General features: G+C 42.1%; 2 protein-coding genes across 4 annotated transcripts in view; one reads left to right on the plus strand and one right to left on the minus strand.

Moving 5' to 3' along the window:
• Nucleotides 1-1,808: 1,808 nt before the first annotated feature.
• On the minus strand, nucleotides 1,809-9,630 carry oat (ornithine aminotransferase). The gene is made up of 10 exons (XM_086194930.1): nucleotides 9,510-9,630; nucleotides 6,508-6,733; nucleotides 6,164-6,388; nucleotides 5,982-6,077; nucleotides 5,505-5,632; nucleotides 4,684-4,806; nucleotides 3,732-3,860; nucleotides 3,489-3,602; nucleotides 3,056-3,200; nucleotides 1,809-2,943 (listed from the first exon to the last, which is right to left on the minus strand). The coding sequence occupies exons 2-10, from the start codon at nucleotides 6,719-6,721 to the stop codon at nucleotides 2,783-2,785; spliced, it is 1,335 nt and encodes a 444-aa protein (XP_086051056.1). The 5' UTR covers nucleotides 6,722-6,733; nucleotides 9,510-9,630; the 3' UTR covers nucleotides 1,809-2,782.
• An 803-nt stretch (nucleotides 9,631-10,433) lies between these two features.
• lhpp (phospholysine phosphohistidine inorganic pyrophosphate phosphatase) overlaps nucleotides 10,434-27,121 on the plus strand; it is a 51,590-nt gene continuing 34,902 nt past the window's right edge. For 2 of the 3 annotated variants that reach the window (XM_086194934.1, XM_086194933.1), the window contains exons 1-6: nucleotides 10,434-10,601; nucleotides 10,856-11,043; nucleotides 11,946-12,099; nucleotides 12,342-12,405; nucleotides 12,490-12,582; nucleotides 16,784-16,875. In XM_086194934.1, the coding sequence (XP_086051060.1) occupies nucleotides 10,471-10,601; nucleotides 10,856-11,043; nucleotides 11,946-12,099; nucleotides 12,342-12,405; nucleotides 12,490-12,582; nucleotides 16,784-16,875 (722 nt within the window). In that variant the 5' untranslated portion in view covers nucleotides 10,434-10,470. Of the gene's footprint in view, nucleotides 10,602-10,855; nucleotides 11,044-11,945; nucleotides 12,100-12,341; nucleotides 12,406-12,489; nucleotides 12,583-16,783; nucleotides 16,892-27,121 lie in introns of those variants that run through there. The other variant, XM_086194935.1, reaches the window with a different exon arrangement.

The following is a 27,121-nucleotide window of genomic DNA, read 5'->3' on the forward strand; positions in this document are numbered from 1 at the left end:
TGTCCAACTGTTTAACGTCTCAGTACTTTTTACACAACGTGCTGTTCTCTAACAAGGAGCTTAACAGCAGAGTTCACAACAGGTGTTTGACCCATGAATGGACCAATAAATTTCCTGGTTCAATCAGAATTGGTATTTAAACAGTCCTGATATCATGAGACCAAGAAGACACAACGGTACCTCGCCATTGCGAGGCTTCAAACAGGAAGACGGAAGTGGCCACTGAGCTTCGAGTGTCACAGAGTGTCATCAGCAGGTTGCGAGAGACTGGAAGAGTCACAGAAGATCATAGAAGTGGACGTCCTTTGGCTGCATCCCACACTGATGACCGCTTTGTTGTGAATAATGAGCTGTGGAACTGGATGATGAATGCCACTCAACTCCAGGCGCATTTAAGGGAGGTGAGAGGCGCCCAAGTGTCACGTCAGACCATTTGAAACCTTTAACATCAACGAGGCCTGCGCGCTAGATGACCTGCAAGGGTACCTGACCACACCGTCGGGCACAGGCATCATCGTCTTGCACGGGCCAGGGAGCTGGACGAGGGACCAGTGGGCTTCGGTGCTGATGAAAGTCGATTCACGGTGAGCAGAAATGATGGCCGCCAACCATGTTGGAGACGTCAAGGAGAACACTATGCGTCAGCCGCTGTTGTCACCAGACCAGCTTTTGGCGGTGATGTTACAATGTGGGCAGGTGTGTCTAGTCAATAGGGAACTGCCCTACGCTTTGTCCTCTCTGGGACGACGCTCCAGCTCAATGTGGTCGCATCATTAGGGGACGGCTGCTGGAGACGGGGGTACCTGGAATGGAGCGGCCTGCACTTTTTCCACTGAGCTGCCATGTAGAGGCTCTCAGCTCTGTACTCCAGAACCTCAATGACCCGAGGGCAACCCTTCAAGAAGAGTGGGATGCCTCAGCAGACAATAAGTTGACCTGAGAACAGCATGAGACGTCGTCGTCAAGCTGTAATGGATGGTCAAGGGCACGTGACGTTATTGAGACACTGAGATTTGTTGTTGTGGTATACCCACCACTGTTGTTGGCTTTGGTTTCAATAAATTGATTGAGATGAGGAAATCGCCATTCCATGCATCGATTTAACTGCCGTACTTTCATGATAAAATATCACTGTAGCGTGAACTTTGTACGTTTTCCATAAATTTCACCCGAAAGCCAAGTATCCCTAACATTTTGTGAGTAGTGTGTATATTTAGCTTGGAGCTAACAGCAACTGATGGCTAACAACAACAAACAGCAGCAGAACCGTCCTAAAATGTCTGTTTACAAACTCTCAAATGCATCATCCCATGTAATCCACAGCGTGCTCGGTAATCCGTAACATGTCCCCAAAAACTCACTGCAGCAGTGTTCATCTGAGCTGTTCATTGTAGCGCAGACGCAGTTATAGTTTGTTTACAGCTCAAATCAAAGTGGTTTTTTGTGTGTTATTGAATTACATTTGGTCTACAAGGATGTGGATTATACCAGATGATGCATTTGAGCGTCTGTAAATGGCATTTCCAGCGATGGGGCACCATTAGCTACAAGCTAACAATACACAGCTGGCTGCCTTATGCATTCCAGAGTCACAAGAAGTGTTGCAACGTCTGTGTTTTTGCATTTGTGAGTACTAAATAGACAAAACACTTATTCTGAGTTAAGTAACCCTCTGAAATGTTTAATGAAAAAAGTTTGCTTTCTTCTTGTCTAAATATCCGCAACAAATCTTACTTCATCAGACGAGTTTAAGATGTGAAGAAGTTCCATGTTTCGTTGAGACAGTCAGCAGACCAGGAAATAAGACTGCAATAATTTATTTGAAGAAGAGCAAATTATGTAACAACTAAAGCATGATATTGTCTTAGAAAAGACAATATTTACATTGGGTTAGAACTGATAAAATTGTTCAGCAAAATAAATTAATGTACAGACACTGTAAACAGTCTCAGCTACAGCAGCAGCATGAAAAAACTACAATCCTGAAACAAACATGTTCACGCAAAGGAAAAAACCCACAAATTCATTCACTGAAACATCTGTTTCAGCATTGGAGTTCTTATTTTTACTTTCATGCATCGCCTCTACAGTCAGAAATTTTTCTTTAAGTGAAATTAAAAATGACAACACAACCATTTGTATCGGAAATGAAAACGAATTTAACACTCGGTGTTTTGGTAAATTTAAAGAATTATTTTTGTTTTTTCTTGTTTTTGTAACAAATGCTTTGACCTTCATAAACACTTCCAGGCTTTTTGGAAATTGAAAATACCAAGACCAGGAGCTTTTCTGAGTAACAAGATGGGACTCGCGCGGTTTCTTTGCTCAGCAGACGCTGAACGCCGCTGAGCAGTGACCTATTCTTCAGTAAACTACGTCATAATTAGGACAAGATTGCACTTCAGCTTGTTGTATTTCTAGTGTAACACTAATGTTTGATTTTGAAGTTCTATTATAAAAGGTTTTAAAATAATTATTTACATTTCTTCTGAACAACAACAACAAAAAACAGAAATCCACTTCAAAATTCATCTATTTGGGTGAAATGTGCGATTAAATGTACATCAATTTTCACTGTTGCAATCTTGCAGAACTTTTTCAATTACATCTGATCTTCTGTACAAAGGTGTCAGCGTAGCATCAGAGAAGCATCATCACCGCTATACTGTACTTGTACAGTAATGTGCATGAAAGGAAACCAATTAAAATTAAGTGGTGAGTCTTGTGAGTGACATTTGAACCAACGAAGCAAACCTCTGCATTCAGATTAGATGATTAGACTTTAGAAGGACAGGATGGTTCTCTGGATGATATCAATGCATTCTCGCAGCTCGTGCTCTCTGATGATGAGGGGAGGAGCCAGACGTATGATGTCACCGTGGGTGGGTTTGGCCAGCAGTCCGTTGTCACGAAGACGCAAGCACACCTTCCAGGCATCATAGTCTGTGGAGAACGAATGGAAACGCTTGTCCTTACTACCGCCTCATCTAAACTGAGACGTCAGTCACTGAATGATGCTCATGCAACCTGTTGTACAAGTACTGCATCACTGTACCTTTGGTCTCTTTGATGACCACGGCGTTGAGGAGGCCTTTCCCCCTGACCGTGGTCACAACATCTTTCGGCAGCTTGTTCAGCTCAGCCCGCAGCAACTGTCCCATCCTCTCAGCATTCTCTGCCAGCTTCTCCTCCTCCATAACCTGTAAAAAAGTTTAAAACAAAAACAACAATATTTTTATCAAGTATGCATTTGCAGATTTGTCAACATTGTCGGTGATGCGTTTGAGCAACTGTAGCTTTAAAGTGTAATTTCCTGCATGGCTTGATAAAGTTTTTGATTCTGTCCTTTTTGATCAATTTAAGAACCCCAAATCTCAAACGCAGGCCACTGTTGGTTCTCCTGCACGCTTGGAAAGTAAGTGGTTGTAATTTGCAACACCACCACCAGATGTCACTAGATCACACACACCTTGAGGGATTTTACTGACCTGCAGCGCAGCAATAGCAACTTGACAGGCCACCGGGTTTCCTCCGTATGTGGACCCGTGCTCCCCAGGCTTAATGGTCAGCATGACCTCATCATCACACAGCACAGCTGACACCTGAAACACAGAAGATTACACAACTATGATGATCTTGACTCCAAAAGTCCATCAAGTTGGAGATTTTTGTTGCAAAACAAATCAATAAACTGATATGAAGCACGACAGAAAGACAGAGCGGATGCTTACAGGGTAGACTCCTCCTGAGAGAGCTTTGCCGAGAATCACCACGTCAGGACGCACTTCCTCGTGGTCTACTGCGAGCCGCCGCCCGGTCCTTGCCAAACCTGTCTGCACCTCGTCGGCGATCCACAACACCTGGAGGATCCCACCCAAAAAAGTCAAATGATATTTGAAAAAGTGTGAACTGTGTCTCGGCTGAAGTAGCTTTGGTCAGATGAGATTTACCCCAGCATGCCACTCCAAAACAGGTGGGAAACATTGACTGCATTCATATTGACTACTAGTAACTGAAGAGGATGAACAGGTCTTGCGATTCAACTTAGGCAACTCTTTGAACTTTCCTAGTGAACATCCTTGTTAAATTGTCCTTTTGTTTTGAAACGCACAACATCCTCTGTGTTCTATGCATCATACCACCCTAGAACGTTGAGAGAACTCATGAAAGAGTTGGCAACCATGTCCTTGTATGCAATGACTTTTTTTTTTTTTTTTTTTTGGCAGTGACTGAAGACAATCTAATATAAATTAACAAGAGATATGCCTGCGGGGGGAAACAATGCACTAGTTTAATCCAAGCAAGCAAGATTAAACCAAATGAGATTTTCGGAGTTGTACAACCACACAGGGGGAAATAAACTGATGATGAGTTAGCCGTGTCACTGCTCCACACCGTCATTATGGCGGTTTTAATTTCAGTGTTAACTTCACTCTACTCGCTCATCAGTTTCTCAACCTTTAGAAAACATTTGGCTTCAGCTTGAATGCTTCCAGGCAACATTCAGCTTCCTGAACTTGAGTAACCGTACTGGGGTTCGGTGAGATTAGTTAGTACAAATAATGACCGAATCGTGGGTTTTTATAACCAAAAAAAAAAAAAAAAAAATAGGTCAGTGTCAAGATTAATAATAATGATGATGATTCCCTCATCAAATTTCATTGTGTGTGTGTTAAGACTCACATTGTATTTGGTGCAAAGTTCTCTAACTTTAGTCAGGTAGCCCTGGTCGGGCACCACTACGCCGGCCTCCCCCTGGATGGGCTCCACCATGAAAGCTGCAACATTCGAGTCTTGAAGGGCTTTCTGGAAAAAATTGTGAAGAAATGAGTCTGACATTTGCATCTGTGTCAAAGGCTTCTTCAGTCAATCATTGGGCTCTCTTGTTTACACAAGAAAGCAGACAAGCTTCTTCTCTCAGACAGCACGTCCAACTCGACGTTTAGAATATGACTTTGTACATTCAGCAGGTTTTGCAAGATGTTTTGCAGTAAACATGATTGTATCCTTAACTTCAACAACTGTGTTTTCAGAGGACAATCTTAACTGCACTGGGTTACTCACAAATCTTTGCCAAGACTGAAGAGTTATCATTTCCAAAGCCTTTGCGTTTGTTAGGGCTCAAGTGTGTTTCGGTTGTTTTTCCTGGCAGGGCAGTCTCCCCGGGAAAAACACCGCAACCACTGAGAAAGCTGGCAGCAGACTTTGAGGCCTTATGTTCCGCCTACTAGCAAATTAACACAGAATGCAAGTACGATGACAGACAAGCTGCCAGGAGCTGTAGCATGTTTTTCTACAAAACCAATCCTTTGTAATGAAGCACATGTTGTAAATGCAAACTTGTGTAGACACGTACAGACAAACCTTTCCTCCTCACTTATTGACATTTGACTTTGACTACTGGGTGGACAAACAACCCATAGAAATATATCCCATTGCATTGTCTCTGACTAGCACAACAAAGATCGTAGATATTCTATGACAGATAGAATCCAAAGCTGTACCTCCAGTGCAGGAATGTCGTTGTAGGGGACAAGCCCAAAGCCCGGCATGTAGGGGCCAAAACCTTCATAACTGCTGGGGTCAGTGGAGCTGGAGATGGCTGCCATGGTGCGGCCCCAGAAGTTCCCATCTAAATCAACGAGAAGCCATGTTTGTCATCTTTACATCGTGACAAAATTCTACTAAAAATAACTTCTAAAATCTGTCGATTACTGTCAGAAAAGACACAAAGGCACAAGGCATAAAAGAGCACAAATCTTTTAGGTGCCAGGTTGTAAACCAAACTCCTCAACACGGTGTCAGTGATTATATAACAGTCTGGTGGGTAATTCTTCATTCTGCAATCAAGGGTAAGTAGTCTTAAAGTTTCTATTCATGCAGTATTTCCAAACCAGAGCGTAAGCAATTTTCTATTTCCTGACTTGAATAATATCCAATTAGACAAAATCTTTCACAGGAGAAAAAAAATGGTCACTTACTTGCAAAAATAATTTTGGCTTGGTTCTTGGGCACGCCCTTCACATTGTAAGCCCACTTACGGGCTAGTTTGCAAGCGGTCTCACCTCCTTCTACACCTACAAAGAAAAAAAACACACACACACACGTTTACAACTGCACTCAGGAGGTGTTTCCCACAGTTTGAGTCCGTTGCCTCTCTTACCCGTATTCATGGGCAAAACTTTGTCATAACCGAACATGTTAGTGATGTATTCCTCGTAGGCTCCCAGCACGTCATTGTAGAACGCTCTGGAGGTCAGGGTGAGTTTGGAGGCCTGAGCGTTGAGGGCAGCAATGATCTTGGGATGACAGTGACCCTGGTTGACTGCACTGTACGCACTCAGGAAGTCATAATACCGGTTACCCTCCACATCCCACACATGGATGCCTGGAGGAGAGAAGGAAACCAAGCTCTTAGGAAATGTTTGGGGTGACTCTTAAGTTGTTAATACGCCATCCATGTACAATAGGACTATTTTCAGTAGTCATACAACGCTGTGAACTCACCCTCGCCCTTCTCCAACGCCACAGGCAGGGGATGGTAGTTATGTGCCCCATACTTGTCCTCACGGGCGTAAATTTCCTCTGAGGTTAGCGGGCGTTCGGCCTTCATTTTGGAGGCAGCAGTGGAGGCCACGCGCCTGCCAGAGTGAATGCTGCGATGTTGGAGAGGTGCGCCGCAGTTCACACTGCGGCTGAGCTGGCCGATCATTCTCTTCATGGTGACCAGTTGCTGCGTATACATGGTCAGACCATTCAGAGGATATTCTTGGAGTTTGAGTAGCAAAGGATGTTTCACAAACTGTCACAAGAGATGAATCCTAGATCCAATATGAAGACTAATTGTTGGGCCCTAAATAAATACACTAAAGCATCAACTGTTCCTGTATTTTTAAACTACACCAGAAGCTTGTGGTATTAAATAATTGCTGCATAAACAGATCTGAACCTAATACATTCCAACATCTCACTTATAGCAGAGCAAAAAAAGATTCACAAGAATAAAATGTAAAAGAATCAAACAAGTGCTACAGCTGAAGTAGTCGCAGTTTCACCGAGCTGCAGCAGACTACCCCCCCCCCCCACACACACACACACACACACCCTGGTATGTGCTGAGTTTTAAGACACAAAACATAAACAGACCACAGCGGCTCTGAAAAAAATGCTCTCTGACAACAGCTTCCGTAACACACCTGCTCAGTCACTTTCTAAAAAGCAATACACGCAACATGATAAGTTACAAATGAAGCTGAATATAAGGGTGCTTACAAATCGGTGATCAATGCTTATAAAGCTTTTTAAAGAAACTTTCCAAACTGTTTATTACAGTAGAACGATACTGCATGCATCATTATCACCGCATAAAGTGTGACCAAAACAGCGTAGCGCCCCCTATAAGCTAACTGCTCCACTTAGTGAGGAGCCACAGAGCACGTGGCTTTACAGGTCTGCTGAGCCACGCTTCTCATTCACGTGACACAATAGAGGAAAAGGCTGTGGGTGAAACCAAACTAATCCCCCCCCCCCCCCCCAACAGTGTACTCAAAATGGACTCACTATTATGTAGAACTGTAGTAACAACAATGTGTTTTCATGTGTCACTAACACTAATTTACAGAGCACCTGCTAGTTTTGGAGTGAATAAATATTCATGAAGGAGACCGTACGTTATGTTTCAGGCTGAATAGTTTTGAAATGAGTCACACCAGCCATTTTTCTTGGAGGCTGGGGTTGAACGCTGTAACATTGCGCAATGCTTTTTAACTAAAACTTTCCATAGGTTTAAAATCTAAACAAGGCTGCTACTATTGGTTTATTTCACAGAATAACAATGGTCTGCCGCCGGTATATCAGTGTATTAACAAATACATCCACGTATTAGATGAAAGACCAGTAACAGTAAAACCTATTAAAAACAAGTCTAAAATACTGAGTATTTTAACATGTTTTGAAGGGTGTGGGCTTCCCTAATCTTCTCCAGCAGGTCACCCCACAGTAGAGGAGCACGATCAGAGTCACCTTCAGCTGGAAGGTTTGATCGCAGAATGGCCAGGAGTGACCTGCCACAGGATCTCAGGTTGCACGCAGGCACAAAGCTAAATACTAATCGAGCCTGCCCTCTACAAGCCAGAAGAGCGATCATTAAAGTTTTATTATTTATTTCAAAACGATTCATTGTAAAATTAATGAGATGTTTTCTCTCCTCTTACTAGTCTGGCAGCTGTAGTTTATAAATGATCGATTGTATAGAAAGAGCAAGAGTGCATGATCCTTTTAGGATATATCTATTGTCGTACTTTGATGAGATTATTCAGAAGTATAATGTTTTTAAAGTAAAAAAAAAAACGGTTTTAAATAAATATTAATTAGAAGTTCTCAAAGCTCAATGAGATATTTTTGAGATTGTTTTCTTAGTCAGACCATACAAATTATCTGACCCAAGAAGATTAATTCAAGAACAAAATGAATACGTTTGTCAATAATTAACAAAATGATTAGTCAAATAACAGCAGTAGGGATGCATAAACATAAAATGTTGGTCATTATCACTGAAATTTCTATGGTATTTACATTTTGAAAATCCACAAAAGGCATATAAACAAAAGGTGACAGTATTAGTTTTGGGTTTGTGGCATGTGTATAATCAAAGAATGTCAAATTTAACTCACATCTGTTAACAAATTTTAATTACAATACACTGAAACAGTTTTATGACCAATCAAACATGCCAATATTCAAAGCAACCACACAAGAACAGTGCAAATCCTTTCATAAAGTCAAGATGCCACATCAAAATTCCAATACTTCCATCCTTAAGTATTTGTCATTTCAGAGATGTTGTTGTTGCACCCCCCCCCACACGCACACACACACACACACACACACACACACACACGAGATCAGTGCCTCCAAAAGTTCCAGCTCTGCAAGACACAGCTGCACTGTTTCCAAACTTCAGATCAGGTGATCAGTAAATGGAAGGAGATAATCAGTAACTGTGGTCTGTGAATAAACACATGGCAAACACCCACGGGGCCACTGGGTGACATCAAGAGCCGTGGATGCGTGCCACTGTAAGTCACTTAGTCAACATTAAACCTGCTCTTGAGAGATGATAGGTTGCTGGGGAGCTGCCTCCAATTCACACCCCCCAGTACCGGCCGGCCGGTAGCTAAATAAAGACAAGTATCAGTTGCTTCATGTCGGAGGATGGTTCTGCTACCATTTACCTCACTACGTAACTGTACAGGTGAAAGATGAGGCATTTAACGCTTATTAAGACTATAATTACATTCATGGTTCTCTCTGCCTGGGCTGTAAACTCCTATCAAATCGATGCTAACGACAGACAAGATCTCCCCCCCCCCCCCCTTCCTCCCCTTCACCGGCTAGCTAGCTAACATTAGTGGGTGCCTCATGTCACTCATCAAATTAGTCGCCTTTTTTTTTGTTACCTTAAACGAATTTAAAAAAAAAAAAAACAATGAAGGAAAGTCAAACGGTACCAGGAGAAAGCGAGGCGCGGACTAAGAGATGCTTGTCGAATTCTGCCCTCCGGTGTTTCAGGCTGAGGTTCCGGTGCGGTTTATGACAGCGGAGGGCGGGTGCGAACGAGAAATGTCTCATGCGTGGCGCCCTACGTCACAGGACCAGGACACGCCTCCATGTTGCAACTTTACTCAACGATTGCGGAGATTTAAAAAAAAAAAATTTCGTCTTGAAAACCGTTATGCATCCAGAATTACTTTAAATTATACTCATGTTATATGTCCAACTGTTTTGAATGGCTATAAGATGAGACTAATTAAGATACTGTAGGTAAGTTCATGTAAATGAGAAATACATCATTACTATTTAAATAATATTTTTTGTGTTTTTCATATTGTTTATCATATTATTTGTAATTCTATAACAGGGTCACACACGTGACCGATTCAGAAATTAATAAAAGAAGTTAAATAAATTACAATTTAAATTTCTCCACTGTGGGATAAATAAAGTATGATTATTATTATTATTATTATAAATACATATATTATGTATAAGTGAAGAAAAGTGTCGAAGTGAATAGAAAATAACTTAAAATATTATATTAAATATAATATTATATTATAAAATATTAAAACGGGACCACAGCTTTGTTTCGCATATTTTGTGTAAACGCTACTCTGTGAATACGTAAATTCTTAGTTGATGACATGAACTTGAGGTTTAACTTCAGCACATTTATACTTTTGTAAAACTTTTCTGACTGAGACTGATTCAGACGCTCTCTTTTCATATTGAAGCAAACCGTAACAAAAAACATGAACACATTTTACACCAGGATTTTCAAATTCACAGTCGATATCATCTCTCGTATTAATTCCGATTAACAGATGATAAATCTGTGGGAATAAACCGAATTCTTCTGGTTCAAAATTGTTTGAACGCTTCGCGCATGCGCCTTGGGCCAACAGTTTCGTCATGGCGGACACGGGCTGGCCGGGCTGCGCGAGCAGTTTGAAAGGTGTCATACTGGACATGTGTGGAGTTCTGTATGACAGCGGGGAGGGCGACGGGGTTGCCATTCCTGGTTCCATCGAAGCTGTGAAAAAGTGAGTTACAAACGTCGGGGTTGTTTGATAGATTAGCAAATTTTGAGCTCGTTTCAGTTTCTGTTCGACGAAAAGCCTACAAGGCGCTTGCACGCTGGAATCCCTGTGCTATTCTTATTCTTATTAATATTAATAATAATAACAAAAATAATAATAATCACGCAAGTGCTCTCATAAAAGCTCTCCAGAGCTGTCAGCGTTCCTGTCAACTGCAAAGAAAACCCAGTAAGATCCAGTTCTTGATTGTTTTACAGGCTGAAGTCGTCTGACCTGCAGCTGCGCTTCTGCACCAATGAGACTCAGGCCACCAGGGAGAAGTTTGTGGCCAAACTGGGCAGACTGGGATTCGACATCTCCGTGTCGGAGGTCTTCTCTCCTGCCCCTGCAGCCGTAGCTGTCTTGAAGCAGAGGGGTTTACGGCCTCACCTGCTGGTCTATGATGGTACTGCTTTTTATTTGAAAATCATTATTATTATTATTATTATTACTTTGCATTTTAGTTCAAGGCAACTTTTAAATCAACTATAGCAAAAGTGGAGAGTAGTAAATTAAAACAAAAATATATGATAGCCATTTCTTTGCTCTTACTCAGTCTTATAATGGCAACTAGTAGCTTGCTGATTCTAAATAAATAGATTTATGTAAAAATGAACATGATAATCTATATGCACACGTATATATGTGTATGTATGTATATAGATAAAATATAAAAACAAGTACAGAACCATTGTATATACGAAGCAGAACCGCTATACAGTAATTAGTCCCATCAGAACTGTTGTAATCTTAAGAGTCGTTCCCTTCCATTTGGATCTCGATCTGGTCTGCGATGGCAAATCCCGACAGGGTCTCCACCCGCTGAGCTTGTCTCTGTCTTGAGGTCGCCATATTTGAAATCTTTACCTGACTACTCAGTGCTACTCACTCTCGGGTCACTCGGCCAAAGAACACTTAGTCTTGTTAGGAGGACAGGCAAAGCCAAATGAGCAGTTTTGTAAAGGTAAGGCCGTGCGCCGGGTCGGCTCACTGCTCTCTCGGATCAGCAGGGGCCGCTCGTTGATGTTGGTGAGAAAAGCGGAGCCTAATCGGGTCAGGGTTAAGATAAGAGTGAGGAAAGAGCTGCTTGATCCCAGCTAAGGGTTGTGACAGATCGGGTCAGCACAGAGGGACGGTCCTTGAAAAATGCCTCCTGATTGGCTTATCACCCTGTCAGTTCGCTCTACCGCCATGAATATTAATGAATGTTGGTCTATGAAAATGTCACGTATATAAAGGACACCACTGGTTTGTAGTGTGTGGAAGTGGCAGGTTTTCACGTTAGATGGTTTGTTCACTCCTCTGCAGGGCTTCTCCCTGAGTTTGACAGTGTGGACAAGACCGACCCCAACTGTGTGATCATTGGAGATGCAGCTGAAAACTTCTCCTACCAGAACCTGAATGAGGCATTCAGGGTCCTTATAGGCCTGGAGAAACCAGTACTCCTCTCTCTTGGCAAAGGGTATGAAGATATTTCACTAGCAGGAGAGTTGAATCTCTATTTTCTTGGTATTTTGAGATGTCTGCTCACATTTCTGTTTACCTGGTTTTACTTGTACTAGAAGAAGAGTCTGCTGCTTCTTTTCGTGTGATAAAGATTGATTTTTAACATGACTCCAAAATCTCTGCACTGAGCTACACAGAATACGTGTGATTCTCTCTCTCTCTCTCTCTCTCTCTCTCTCTCTCTCTCTCTCTCTCTAGGCGGTACTACAAGGAAACAGATGGGCTGAAACTAGATGTAGGAGTCTACATGAAGGCTCTGGAGGTATTTTCATTGATTGATTAGATATTGATCGGGTACAGTAAGTGTACAAATACTGACCAGTGTCAACTCTTTGATTTCTGCTAGTACGCCTGTGATTTAGAGGCTGAAGTTATTGGAAAACCGTCCTCAACATTTTTCCAGAGTGTTCTCAATGACATGGGACTTCAACCACACGAGGTTTGTAATATCCGGGAGATGAAATGTTGTTTAATAATTTATGTAAGATCACTCCCTCCTTTTGTTAATCGCTTTTCTTTTCAAGGCTCTGGCTCACCCGCCGCTAAAATGTACAAACTACAGGTGCAATTGTTGTGCAAGTGAATTCACAGATAGCTTTGGGAGGAAAGAAAAAAAACTCCTCAAGGGAATTTCTTTTTCAGAGATTTGCTTTCAGTCAGTAGTGTCTTGCTTTTCATACAGTAAAGTGATTCAGCCTCAACCATACCAAATCAGTTATTATTCCTCTTTCAGACAATTAACAAGTTATTTATTCATTTTCATGCTTGCACTTTGCTTCACCTGCCATTAAAGAAAACATGCATGAATGTGTGCCTAATATTCAACTATATATCCTGCTTCCTTTTAAAAAAAGGCAAAGGCAAATTTATTTGTATAGCACCATTCAAACACAGGGCAATTCATAGTGCTTTACAGAGGGAATGAGACATTGAAAGTTAGAATCAGTTTAAAATCGAAAACATGAATTAAAACATTCAAAACTCATTTAAAATCAATTCGACAGCAGACAAATCAATATTAAATCAATCCATCAATACCAAATCAATGCTATAAGAAGGCTGCAGTAAACAGCGGTGTTTTCAGCCCCGACTGAAATGAGCTGACAGTTTGTGCCCCCCTCAGAGGTTCGGGGAGTTTGTTCCACAGGTGTGGACCACAGAAGCTGAAAGCAGCTTCACCCTGCTTGGTTCTGACCCTGGGGATGCTGAGTAGACCTGTCCCTGATGACCTGAGGGGTCTGGATGCTTCATACCCAGTCAGCAGCTCTGACATGTATTTAGGCCCAAGCCCATTCAGCGACTTATAGACCAGTAACAGGATTTTGAACTCAACCCTTTGACACACAGGGAGCCAGTGCAGTGATCTAGGGACAGGTGTAATGTGGTCCATTTTCATTTATAGGGGCACTTCTACTTACTTACTACTTTATTTTTTCTAAAGGAATTATGGAAATCACCATGTTCAAAATGGCTGCTATCGCATTGTATTCACTAAAAGCGTCGCCAGATAATCACAACAAACGGAGCTTGTCGATGTGAGAAAAATATACTGTTAGCTGATTTGAATGCAGCTAGTTGCCCCATTGGAATCCAATAGAATGTGCTCTTGGCTGCAGAAAGCTCTGCCCTCGCTCCACACTTGAGCGAAATGAAAAAAAAGTCATTATTCCCATCGCACACTTAGACGAAATAAGGAGGGAAAATAGGATCCAGCGTAAACCCCCCCCTCTCTCTTTCTCTTTCTCTCTCTCTCTCTCTCTCTCTCTCTCTCTCTCTCTATGTTTACTTTAGAATTGACACGGGATCACAGCTAATGTGACGGATCAGATTATGTTGATAGATTTATGATATCTGCTGGCAAGTATGGCGACTGGCCGTGTTGAAGTGTAGCTGAAATCGGCAGCTTTCTTTATTTGTCATAGTTGTCTTTCCCCTCGGCGGCACGGTGGTGCAGTGGTCAGCGCTGTCGCCTCACAGCAAGAAGGTTCAGAGTTCCAGCCCCGGCTGGAGCACGGGTTTTTTCTGTGTGGAGTCTCCATGTTCTCCCTGTTCCTGTGTGGGTTCTCTCCGGTACTCCAGCTTCCTCCCACAGTCCAAAGACATCAAGAGGGGACGAGGCTGATTGATACTCTAAATTGACCGTAGGTGTGACTGTGAGTGTGAATGGTTGTCTGTCTCTATGTGTTGGCCCTGTGATGGACTGGCGACCTGTCCAGGGGGAACCCCGCCTCTCACCCAAAAGCCGGTGGGATAGGCTCCACCCCCCCAGCAACCCTTTACAGGATAAGCAGAAGAAAATGGATGGAAGGATGGACCTTATCAGTGTATTCTGGTGTTTTCTGTTTTCTGGTACTGATGGTGCCTTTTCACAACAGATATTTGGACTGATTGTAGTGAGGAAAAGCTCAGGTGCCAGTGACAGAAGTTGGTACGAAGATTTTCTTCTTTTTTTTTTTTTAGGAAATACGCAAGAGCTAAAAACAAGGAACAGAAATTGGTCATTGCCCGTAGGAGCAGAAAACTTATGGGGCTCATTCAAAGCATCCGCCTGGATAAAATGTACATAACGTAAAAAAAAAATCAAGAAAGTAATGGTCAATATAAATGTGATGGTAGCCTAATTATGCAACATACAGAACATTTTCAATAATATGCACACATTTTTTTATAAATTGCCATTTTCAATATTAAATCTGCAGAAAAACGTATTTATCACATATGAATTATTCCAAATGAACATCAGTCTTTTACTTAATAAGAAAGTTTGTAAAACACTGAATTGTTGCCAGCTGTGTTATTTTCATATTCCTAATTTTTTACCGTCATCCGTCCACATCCTGCTGTCCCCATAAGCTTCCTTTGTTTCAATACACCTCCACACGCACCTGTTGCACCTCTAGTATACAGGATACCCCCCCCCCCCCCCAGCTGAAAGAGGAAGACATGATAAAGCGGAACACTCCCTGAGCGATTGAATGTTCCTGAACACGACCATCACGTGTGTACCTGTTTGTATTCTATGGAATCTCCGTTAGCGTTTCGATTAGCGTACCTAGTTCTGGACGTGAGTGAGGTCGATGGGTTCATCCCTCGCCGCATTCCCTGGATTTCCTCTCTTCTCACTCAGATGTGGATTCACCCACTAATGCATCAACTTCCTTCTCTCCAAAAATCTTCAGTCACGCAGAAATACTTGTGCAAAGCTTTTCTTTTCTTTTTTTTCTTTCAGACTAGTATCGTGCTTTTCATTCCTCTACCAGACTCTTAAAATATCTTCTATAATCAGAGGTCTGGTTGCTGAACCCCAGTTCCAGGATTAAATCTGGCACACTCCATTGACTCTGCATTCCTGTGTTTGAGGAGTCCTCCATATAAATTCAAGGCTCTTTTCCTGCTTTGTGTGTCCACTGCACTTATAAAATCAACCTTGTGATACTGCAGACGTCTTTCTTACACCAGTTTGTTCGCACCACACCCTCGATTCCTTGGCTCCATCCCTTCTATAATACTTGGGTGTGATCAGCAGAATTCTTCAGCAGGAACAATGTGGCCTGTTGTTTAAGTTAAATGTGTGTCCTCCTGGTTTACTGCTGCCCTCGATAAGCGATGCGCGAAATATGCTGCAGCGTTAATCCTTCCCTTCCCACTTTCTGCTAGAATCGTCATGAGAGAAATCTGTTGGGCCTGCAAACTCATGCTCGTGTAACAGAAAAGTACCTGGTCAGGGCAGAGGACAGGTGAGCGGACGGAACACGAGAAGTAGAGCTGTAATGGATCCGCCAAGCTTTGATGATGTTGAAGAAGGAACAAGAGACCGCTGCTGATACTTTTAGCTCTGTAAAGTTCTATTTTTTTAAACAATGCAGGTATTATATAAACAGTTTTTACCGTTAGTTAACTTGTACCAACAGTAGATTGAGGCCTGCAGTCTGGATCACGTCTTCCTCTGCCAGTTGACAATAAATACCTGCCTTTGAAACTTTACACAAACTAGAGTTCACATTATGTCATCGATGCACCCGTCCCAGGTTTTCAGTCCAGATAGGTGTGTTTAATTCAGAAGCCTCTCTGAGGGCGCCCCGGTGGCGCATTGGTTCAGGCATACCACGTGGGCCAGGGCCACGCAGAGAACCATGGCTCGATTCTGGCTCTGGTTCTATTCTGCAGGTCATCCTCCCTCTCCCTCCCCCTTTCCTGTCATTTTTTCACTGTGTACAATCTAATAAAGCATTAAAAATGCAAACAAAAGAAAGCCTCGCTGAGTGTGTGAACAAGACTTCAACTTTCCTTTTAACAATGTAAGAGAGAAATGCATATATTTATGTGAGTTTGCTGAATCATGACTTATTCAATTTCAGTATAAACCAATACCACTGCAGCAAACGAATGTAAACTTTTCATCACATTTAACCCACCCTGAGGGGTGAAAAAAGTGACCTGGTAAGAACAAAAGTTAAAAAAAAAGAACTTGAAAGGAACTCAACCAAGACCTTTGTAAAACAAACAAACTGATTTGTTAAACAGATCCCATGAACTGTCAAAGTCCACCAACTGCTGATAATTCAACACTTTTTCATTTTATTTTTTAATCCGTAACTTCATTGGTAAATTCTACCGTTTCCTCCTTTTCTAACTTGCAGGTTCTGATGATTGGGGATGATCTGGTGAACGACGTCGGCGGGGCCCAGCACGTTGGGATGAAAGGTGTACAAGTCAGAACCGGCAAATACAGGTCAGTGATGTCCTGAATGTACAAATACTGCAAGTCTGATGAGGAAGTAGTACTCTTGTCTATCCCACCACGAGTCCTAAAAACCTTTATTTCTGTCTGCGTCCTGGAACGACGCGCTCTTGGCTAAAATACCAGCTCCTTTTAGTACATGATCAGCGTCAAAGTCTTGATGGAGATTTAATGCTTTTGGTAACAACAGATACACCAGTTGCCAGGAGGGGGCGCCCTCACACCAGGTATTTGATTCATACGTTTCCAACATGATACACAAACCCTGTGAGCCAACCACCAAATATTTCAGTCTTCCAGATTTGTTTATTTGATTGAGAATCCTCCGAAAATAGTTTTATTCCCTCCACATGATGGAGGCTATTTTCCCCACAAGGTCGTATAGTCACCGAAGATTTATGATGTGAAATGTGGAGATGACTGGGGTGCTTTTCTTATGGTGTAATTACAGAAACATATGGCTGATTATTTTAGAAGAAATACAGTATGTGGTCCTTTTCTTTTCCTTTTCTATTTTTTTTAAACGGCTTGACGAAAAGAACTGCGAAGTTGAAGGGTGATCTTACTCATTGGGGCTTGTTTCAATGGCTACAAAAATACTGGGAAATGGGTGCAGGATGGTGTTTTGGTGCGTTTAATGCGACTTGAGCTGGTGTTCTGCGTTGATTTGTCATCTGTTCTCACAGTGCCTTTGCACGCCTGCCTCATACTGTATGGAAGGCGTCTCCTTCAGTGCTTTTATGCACATTCAGTCTCAATTACAATAGGCGACTGTAAGCTAGCAGACACACCTATTAGATCAGTCAGTTACAACTTGTTATTCTGCCTGTTTGTGTGGGAAACGTCAGTTTGCAGAAGCTAATTATAACTTCTTTTTTTATGATTATTTTAAGGTTTCAGCTTTTAGCAGAGGTGGCGGTTTATGTTTTATTCCTGAACTGCAGTACAATACGACCGCCGTTATGTTTTGATTCATTATTACCACATCAAACCCAGATGCTAACATACGGGTTGTTTTTATTTCTAGAAAATATTTACTGTACAGCAGTACAACGACGAGTCACTGCACATAGATGCCAAAAGTCGCAGACTTCTTTTGTTTGTTTTGTTGTATCGTGTTTCTATCGGCTACAAGCAGTAGAGAAATCAAGGTTTTACAGATGTCATTTACAACAGTGTTTTGTCCCGGTGATTTGAGATTGAAGCAGGATATACTACTCCTCTACTTACAACAGCAGCTTTTTTGGTATGTCTGTGCACTGCGATGCTTCGTAGGGTCCGGTGACATGTCCTACGTGACTGTTTTTATGAAACCTGCCTTAGGACTGTGGATGTGACTTGGCAATCATGCAAATTCTAATATATTTGAATTGATGCCACTGCTGAACTGCCCAAATTCATTAAACTCAATATTTAAATAAAATAAATGAATAATATCTGAGTTTTTATGTGTGGAACATGAAGGAAAAAAACAAACAACTAAAATGCACTGGAAAAATATGTCCCAACTTGCTATTGTTGAGTTAATTAGAAAAACAATCATCCAAATCACGTGACTTTCCACCTCCGCTTTCCTCAAAACTGCCAGCAGTGTGTTTGGCTCCACACAGTCTTGATGACCCGCTCGCCTCTGTGGATTGGCATGGAGGTCTCGGTCATGTGACCAGAGTAATCTTCTTGAGCATCAGTCAAGAGTACAGTCACCAACTGTCAAACCTGTTCTGTGTTGGTACATAGTTATTCCCACGTGTGTGTCATAGATACATGTGGGTGTGTGCGTGAACTCCAGTGTCCCTGAACACATCTGTGGCAGTGTTTGTGTTCAAAAGGCGACAGCGTGCAGTCTCTCATGCAACCGCAAACTTTGTCTGACGCTCATCTATGGGCAGGGTCCATCTTTTATTTTTTCTTAGTATGCAGACACATTGCATTCAGTCTCAATGAAACCACAATAAAGCAGAGTGAATTGTCCAAATTGATACAGCAACAGACTTCATGTCTGTCATGTCTTGCTCAAGGACACTTCAACCCAGCCTCTGAAGGAGCCGGGGAGCCAGTCAGGACCCTTGTACTTACTATGACCTCCTCAGCCTTGACTGGGCCAAATTACATCACATCACGTTGTTTCGTGGGGTTTTTGTTTTTGGTTTGTTTGGGGTTTTTTTTGTGTGGTGAAAAGAGAACACATGAACTCATTTTTAAGTAGCACAGGACACAAATTTTGCAGCTGTTGTGTTACTCAAAACTGTCGTCTACTCATCGAACTTAGAGTGCGTTTAAATGCACACGGTAATCTGATAGCTGTGAAGAATCCAATAATGAGATTTGTTACGTTTATGTGCTCTTTGACGACGTGATATCTTTTTAAAAAAAAAAGGTTCAGTCAATAATCAGGTTTCTCGAAAACTCGTGTCAACGTCATTTTTGACCCCTTAACACGTGGCACAGTTCCTGTATTTTCAATGATCTTGGAGGTACAACGTTGTTATTATTTAATAATTATTATTCTCTGAACAAATTTCTGTCTCAACTTCCCTCCAAAAAATGTCATCTAGCGTCAATGACCGCCATTTAGATTTTAACATCAGCCTTTTTCTTCCTCTGGGTTTTTTTTTTTTTTTTTTTAAAGCAGCATGTCAGCACATGCAGAAAAAAAGAAAGAGAGAGGGAAATCGATTTATCTGTGTACATGGGCTGAATAGAATGGTTGATTGGTTAAAAATGTACTCTCACTGTACACTGACAAGTACAAGTACGTTGACGGCAAACAAGAAAGGAAGCAGGGACAGTAAACGGTCTTTCTGTGTGAGGGTGACTGAGGCAGGGACGTGAGATTTAACATTGTTTAGCCAAACAGGCCCAGTGAACCCGGGCTTGCTGGGAGCTGCTATAAACGCTCAGTCAGATCTGGGAAAACACAGCTGTTTCCAAGTCAACCAGATGCTGCGCAGGCCTCCAGTTCTCATCAGGCTCTGAGAAAAGACTGCTTCAAATAGCCCAGGTCTGGTGAACAGACAGGAAAGGCAAAAGATACAAATCACAGACAAAATCTAATCATATAAGCCTGTAAAAAAAAAAAAAATTTAAAGCATCCTGTTGGAGCTGAAATTCTTGAAGCTTTATTGAGATCTTTAACCACTTCTTCTCCTCCTCACTGTGAAAGCTCATCAAATGTTTACATATGTTGAAGTGAATGATTTGTCCCGACAGCCTTATTCTGATGAACATCTATGCTTTCCTGAAAAGAATGAGCCAAAACCGTGTTCACCTTATGTTCAACACTTATGTTCTACAGAAGGATGTCAGGTTGCTTAAGAAACATGCTTACTTCATTCGCCAGACTAGGAGATCGATACACTTCTCTCCTCTGTGTGCGCAGAAGGGACCTGTAGCCCAGCTGACTGCTAGTTAGCTTAGCACGAGTTAGCATGTCGCTGCTAAATGTGATCAAACATAAATAGTTCAGGATCTTAATTTGTCCAGAAGTTGTCATTATCATCCTCTCTTACCAAGTCAGCCATGATTAGTAGGAGCAGTCGCTCCTCTAGTCATCAACAAACCTTTTGTTTTGTTAGCTGAAGTTTTGAGGTGCTCTGTCAAATCGCCACTACCAGTCAAGGAAGTAGTTCTGGTTATGTATCTGATTCTAAAGTTACAACCATTCGGGGTTTAGTGGATGGTACGCACAACAAAGACAAGTGTGTTTGATGAATTTTGAAGAGCGTACGCTAACCCAGCCACCCTCTAAAATGTGCTGTGCTGCTTTAGATAGATGCCTGTTGCCCTCATGCAGGAACATTTCACTCGTGCTTTCTTTACTTTTTAACATGATAGACAGAGTGTAAGTATCCTTATTATGTTGTTATGATGGCGCCTGCAGTTTACACTCAGAGGGAGGACCAAGCAAAGTGATATTACAGTGAATAACAATTACGGCTGTTAGGACCACAATATAGGCCTTATATATGGCTAATTGCAATAGGAGTGTTCTGGTAGCAGTCAACCTTCCCTTGTTCATAAACAACACGTTTCCTCAGGGAGCTGCGGATCCCTTTGGTCTTTAATTTAGAGCAGGTCTGCAAAGAGGGGCTTACAACAGAAAGTGTTCGGAAATTAGCACCTGATTGGAGCAATATACTGACACTGAGCTCGGTTCAGACCCTGTTCAGTTGCAGGAAATGTGGAAAGGCAAGTCCTGCACAGCAGTGTAGTTTATTGCTTCATCATAGAGGAAAACATACTTGTTTCCGTCCTCCCCAGAGCGAGGCAAGAACATAGATATACTACTTACAGAACTGAGACCCACGGAGACGAGCAAGTTAGCGTAGCATAGTGAATGGATGCGTAAACATACCTGCTTTAAAAGTATTCAAACACGCTGTTATCCAACACCGTCTTTGCCTGCATTAGGGTTGTGTATAACATTTTTGATGAAATAACAGTTGAGATTTGCGAGAAATTGTAATTTCACATAGGATACATAGCCGGAACTATTTTCCTAACTGGGTACAGGGATTTGACGTAGCACCTCAATTATTTTAGGAAATGAAACACAATATTTGCTGATTACTTGTGTCACATAGAAGAAGAGCTACAGGGGTTGGAAGCTCCATGGTCAAGATGGAGGTATGCTAACCTGCCCATCCACTACCACTCATTACGCTAAGCTATGTAGCTGTTAGCAGATCTCCAGCCCTCTCCTGCAACAATGGAGGAGAGACAGGTATCTCTCTTCTCGTCTGGCAGAGAACGGCAGATAAGCCTATCCCCCGCAAAAGCCGTGTTCCTCTAACAAACAAACTGTTACCTATTGGTTATAATAGCTGAGGAGTCATGTCAGAAAATATATCTTATCTGTCCTGCAGCTCGCTCTTGTGTGTCGTCTCTTGAAGAAATCCTCTCTCCTGCAGTCTCCAGTAGCTCTGAAGCTTCAGAAGAGCAAGTTCACATCACACGGCCTTACGCACTATTTGTAACACATTTTGACCGCTACATTAAACTCCTGGCAGTTCATTTCTCATCCTTTTGGTGCGTGATAATCGTAGAAGTTGTCACAGATCATTTGATGTCAACACAAACCCTTCTCTATTGGTATTTGTATTTCTGGTGAAGATGTGTTAGGTACTTACACAGTATTTATAGGTATTTGGAGTGAGGGCCAGTGAGCTAAAGGAAGCCTGCACTGGATTCCCGTTGGAATCTGGCAGAGAACACAGCAGCAACCATCTTCAAAGTAGTTTACAGTGTAAACGTCGAACTGCGGCCAACGCTTGACTGCTAATGTGAGTGTTGGGGGAAATTGTTTTCCAAGCATGCTGAGCCAGATTAAACCTCTGCTGAGAGAGCTACTCCCCGATGGTACAAACTATAAATCTGTTTGCCAAAACCGCACCCTGGTTCGTGCCCTTTTTGTCTGTGGACATCACTGAGGGACACAACAGGAAGTGAGCGTTTCAAAGAGGGGTGGGGGGGACTAGTAGCCACATGATTATCATGGAGATTCATTTCCTTTGCTTTTTTCTTCTTTTTTTTTTGTGGTGTCAGTGGTTTGCATTTGCACTGTTTCTTCAAACTCATGCAGTTTCGCCAAACAGCAGATATTGGCATGTTTGGAAGAGAGCAGAGTTTAGTGTGACCCCGTATTGGAGCTGGACCGAGGGGCTTGTAGCTAGACAGGATATCCAGATCAGATTTCCACTGGTCCCCTATAATGAAGTCATGCAAATAAAGCCATTATCAGTGCAACAAATAGAAGAAAAGTCTGCTCATTTGGAAAGCAAATTACCCATCAGACTGAGCCAACAGACTGTGAGAGCGAGAGGCAACAGTGGAAAAATCTTCAGCTGCAGCAGTGGTCAGGATTTGTGTCATAAATCTTGTTGTATGTGCTCATAGATTGAATTCATTACTTTCGCATGCTGTCATTTATTTAGCGTCTGACTGGGACTCGATTAACTCAACAACCGTTTATCTGATCGACGTCAAACTTGGCATGTAGGCTCCTGGTGAAGAGAGATGAAGATTTTCTTTACCTTTGTTTTTTTTTGTTTTTTTTGCAAAACAACATGGGTGAGAAAATAGCAACTGCATCAGTTGGAGGATTAGCAATGACACCTGCGCCGCCAACTCCACCCCAAGACGGGGCTCAAAGATTCCTTAGGATAAAGATGTAAACAATTTCAGGGTTTTTTGAGCCCAATAAAATTCACAGTTTTTGGGCCCAACCACCAGTTCGCTTTCTAGTTACGTTTACACGATTGTTTTTAATATTCTATGTTGTCATGCAAGGGAGTTAACGTCTCTCCAACCTCAAATGTGGAGGTGAGTGAATGTCAGTTTTTATTTAGAAAAGTGTGAACATTTCAAGAGTTTGCTATTAAGAATTCGATTTAAATGCAAAAAATAAAAATAAACATGGCGGTCAATTCCGTCCAGTAAAATCTTGATTTTGATTGCCTGAATGTGAATCCAAAATTTTTGTGAGCAAAAGCACAAAAAAAAAACAAAAAAAAAAAGTCCCTCAGTGGCAGATCTTGAGAGGTGCGGGTGAGTCTCAAGCCAGCACGGGCGGTTCTAAACGTCTGTCAATGTAGTTGCCTCCTGATAACTTCTAGATTTGCATTGCTTTTTGTTGTCCTCAAATTTCTTTTCTATCACTTTTTTATTTGATTGCACAAGATCCAGAAGTAACTGCGCACTGCCCTCCTTGCCCCCTCTGACCTAAAGAACCCATCAGACCTGAGGGAGACAGTCGCTGAACACAGCACGGCGGTGTTAGGTTTATAGGCGGCCTTTTCACGTCTGTGACACTGAACCTTGACAGGGCGACTCTTTATTCTTTGCAAAGCTGCGCTTGCAGTTTAATCTCTTTTATAAGACGAGCTCTGCCCCTGGGCTGCCTCTTACTGGATTTCAGCTAGCTAGTCTTTCAGTCCGGCTCCATTAGTGTCCTGTGGCCTCAATGGCTGCGATAATGTACATAGTTTCAGGTGGATGTCAGGCAAATAAGTCCTAGAACGTAAGTCACAAGTCCTTGTTTGTTGTGTATTACCCGGACAACTGTGAGATCTGTTTTCTCCCATGCTTTTTCTCTGTTCTGACCTCACTGGAGTCATTATTTTAGTGTGGAGAACAACAGTGCAGTCCCACACCCCTGTCTTGTTAAGTGGTGTTGGCGCATTTTTCTTGTCAGCGTGAGAAGGAAGTGAAGTTATCTCGTTTCACTCTTCTCCACTGAGGCTGTGAGCCTAGAAGCTTGTACCGGCTGCACTCTTTCTCTGTGCCGCTGTAATCCAGGGACTGACGCTGTACACAAAACATGCAGGATTGAAGCAGAAACCGTAGGGGCCCTCTTATGTGCCCTCAGATCATCGGAGGAATTTACCACTGTTACCCACTGACTTGTATCAAACGGGCAGTGTTATGGTTTGCGGTTCTGCCCTCAGGTTTTCAAATTTACCCCAAACAGCCATTGCAACTCAAGGATGAAATGAAAAGATTTTGGAGGACAAAGCTCAACTTTACTGTCACCTCATGATCGTGATATCTCAGGAACGCCTTTATGGATCGTTTACAAATTTTCCACGCATGCCCACTGGGACTCGAGGATAAACTGAAAACACAGTGGTGGTCAAAGGTCAACTTCACTGTGACTCCACATGTACACCACATCCGCCCCACTCTCTATATCACAGGAACAGCTTGAGGGTATTTCTTCAAATTTGTGGCAATTATCCTTTGGGAATCGAGGATGAATTGAAAAGATTTTGGTGGTCAAAGGTCAAGAAGGTCACCGTCACCCTACGGTACGTGATGGCAATGTTTCAGGACAGTGAAATGTCTTCGAATTTACCACAAACATCCACTGGGACCCGTATGTATCAGTGTTTGAAATCATTGTGTGAAGCGTTAAGTTTTACATATTATATTCCATATACAATGTCAAAACAAGTCAATAAAACAGGAATGCAAAGAAGAAAAGAGAGTAAATGTATAGTTTTTGAAACCAAACATAGTAATATATGGATAAAGTCCATTCCATCCATCCGTTGTCTTCCGCTTATTCCTATTAAGGGTCGTGGGGGGTGGAGCCTATCCCAGCGGCTACGGGCGAGAGGCGGGGTTCACCCTGGACAGGTCGCCAGTCCCTCGCAGGGCCAACATACAGAGACGAACAACCGTTCACACTCACAGTCACACCTACGGTCAATTTAGAGTATCAATCAGCCTCGTCCCCTCTTGATGTCTTTGGACGGTGGGAGGAAGCTGGAGTACCAGAGAGAACCCACGCAGGAACAGGGAGAACATGGAGACTCACACAGAAAGATCCCGTGCCCGAGCCGGGACTCGAACCCGGAACCTTCTTGCTGTGAGGTGACAGTGCTGACCACTGCACCACCGTGCAGCCTATATGGATAAAGTGCCCCATAATAAAAGATAAACTTTTTTTTTCTAGAAAAGTGAGTCATTGGGATAGTTGCAGTTGCTCTAGCTCTCTGCACTTCCTTTGTTACTCAGCAGGAATTCAGCAGGATATTTGTTTGATAAAGCAGGAACATGCACGTTGCATAAGCCTTCTATTTCCTCATTTTTAAAAGATAACAAATGAAAGCTGGCTCTGGTTGCTCAGGTGTCCCCTTCCTTACCTCATTCTTCCACCACACTTTTGTAACCAAATGGGAGAAGTCAGCGCCTTGGCAACAAGTAAATAGTTTTAACTACAAATGAAAAGACATTGTATAAGAAATGTGGCTGACTTTACAGTAGAATTGCTTTTTATGTATAAACATGTATTCTGGATAACAGGAGAGTTTTCAGCAACAGCATTTATGACAATTCCATACAGTCACACTAATTAACTTATAGACTAATCTATGTTTTCATCCCATCACCATGGATTAAAATTGGCAGCTTTGAGGGGGAATGTAAACACAATCAATTCTGGGAATGATTTTCTATTCCAGCTGGCGCGCTGCTGTTGGCTGCAGACCCAACACTGCTTTGTCTTTTTTTCCCCCTCAGTCTCTCAGTGCTCAACATTTGTAGTCATATCTACGCTTTTAAAAGAATATTCCACTGAAAACTTTCATTTTTAGTATCCAGCTCTGACCGCCGTATGCTTCTTTGCTTCTACTTTCATAAAACATTGTGAGAATGTGGGGAAACAGCTGTATTTCCAGGAAAATCAGCAATTTCATTAAAAAAAAGAAAAGAAAAAAAAACTCAATCCGGTGAGTCATTTTGACACTGCATTGTTAATCTACAACAAAGACTCATCTCAACGCAACAGCGACAAACAGCATCGCTATGCTGCAGCTCTACTTTATAGAGTTACAGTTCGTTTTGATACATTTTGATTTTTTGTCTTAAACAGCAGTGACATTTGCAGTAAATTGCAACCTTTTTATGTAATAATCACTTCCATATTGTCCTCCCACTTTTGGGGCATCCTGACAGAGGAAATCCTGCGCAAATATATATATTTATATATATCAGTGTCCACGCCTTTCAAGCATTCTTTTCAGTATCCTTTGTTGCTTCCCTTCATAGCTGTAGGCCCAAAGAGAAGTAAGTAAGTTTTAGTAATTTCCCCCTTGTTTTTAATGCCAAAAAGTGTTTTTTTTTTTATTACTGGTGCAAACCACAATTCAGCGGTAGAGTGAGCTACTGAAAAATGTCATAACAAATCAATTTTTTTGTGTCCTGTCCGAGAAATAATTTTGGACAAAGAGATCACATGTAAAGAATCTGGTGCAAGCTACAGCAAACCTAAGATAAAAGTTTAAAAAAAGGGTCTCTACTCATATTTGTCTCTTTTTTTCGTGAAGCTAACCGTTTAAAATTCTGTTTAGATCCAATCAGAACATAGTTGTCCACCTCAGATTGAACCCAGATCCGAGATGAATGCGTTCCAGTGAATGCCCGAGCCTGGCCTACCGTCCCTCACTGGCCTGGGAAGACAGCTTCCCCTGCCGGCAGTGTGTTATAAGTCAATGAGATATTAATAATTAACTACAGCTTTTTCATAGTGAGACTAAACTCCCACGGTGAGACAAAGGAGACGGTGAGGTTTTGGCCACTGTGCTCCATGAAAACCCATGAAAAAGAGAAATAGAAAGAAAAGGAGTGACAGAATCAGGAGAGCTAAAGTCCACAGATGGCAGGCTGAAACTGCCTCTCAGATACACCGACGCAGGCTCCTGCTGGGGGGCGTGTACATATATGTATATGTATATGT

The sequence above is a fragment of the Aulostomus chinensis genome, chromosome 23, assembly GCF_037954235.1.
Source record: "Aulostomus chinensis isolate RoL2024-O1b breed Wild chromosome 23, RoL_Achi_v1.0, whole genome shotgun sequence".
Taxonomy (NCBI): Eukaryota; Metazoa; Chordata; class Actinopteri; order Syngnathiformes; family Aulostomidae; genus Aulostomus; species Aulostomus chinensis.

Coding starts and splice junctions, on each gene's coding strand:
- oat (XM_086194930.1), bottom strand. CDS start 6,721: ATGAAGAGAATGATCGGCCAGCTCAGCCGCAGTGTGAACTGCGGCGCA. Junction 3,603..3,731: donor TCTCAGGAGGAGTCTACCCT/GTAAGCATCCGC, acceptor TCTGTGTTTCAG/GTGTCAGCTGTGCTGTGTGA. Junction 2,944..3,055: donor GGTCATCAAAGAGACCAAAG/GTACAGTGATGC, acceptor CGTTCTCCACAG/ACTATGATGCCTGGAAGGTG.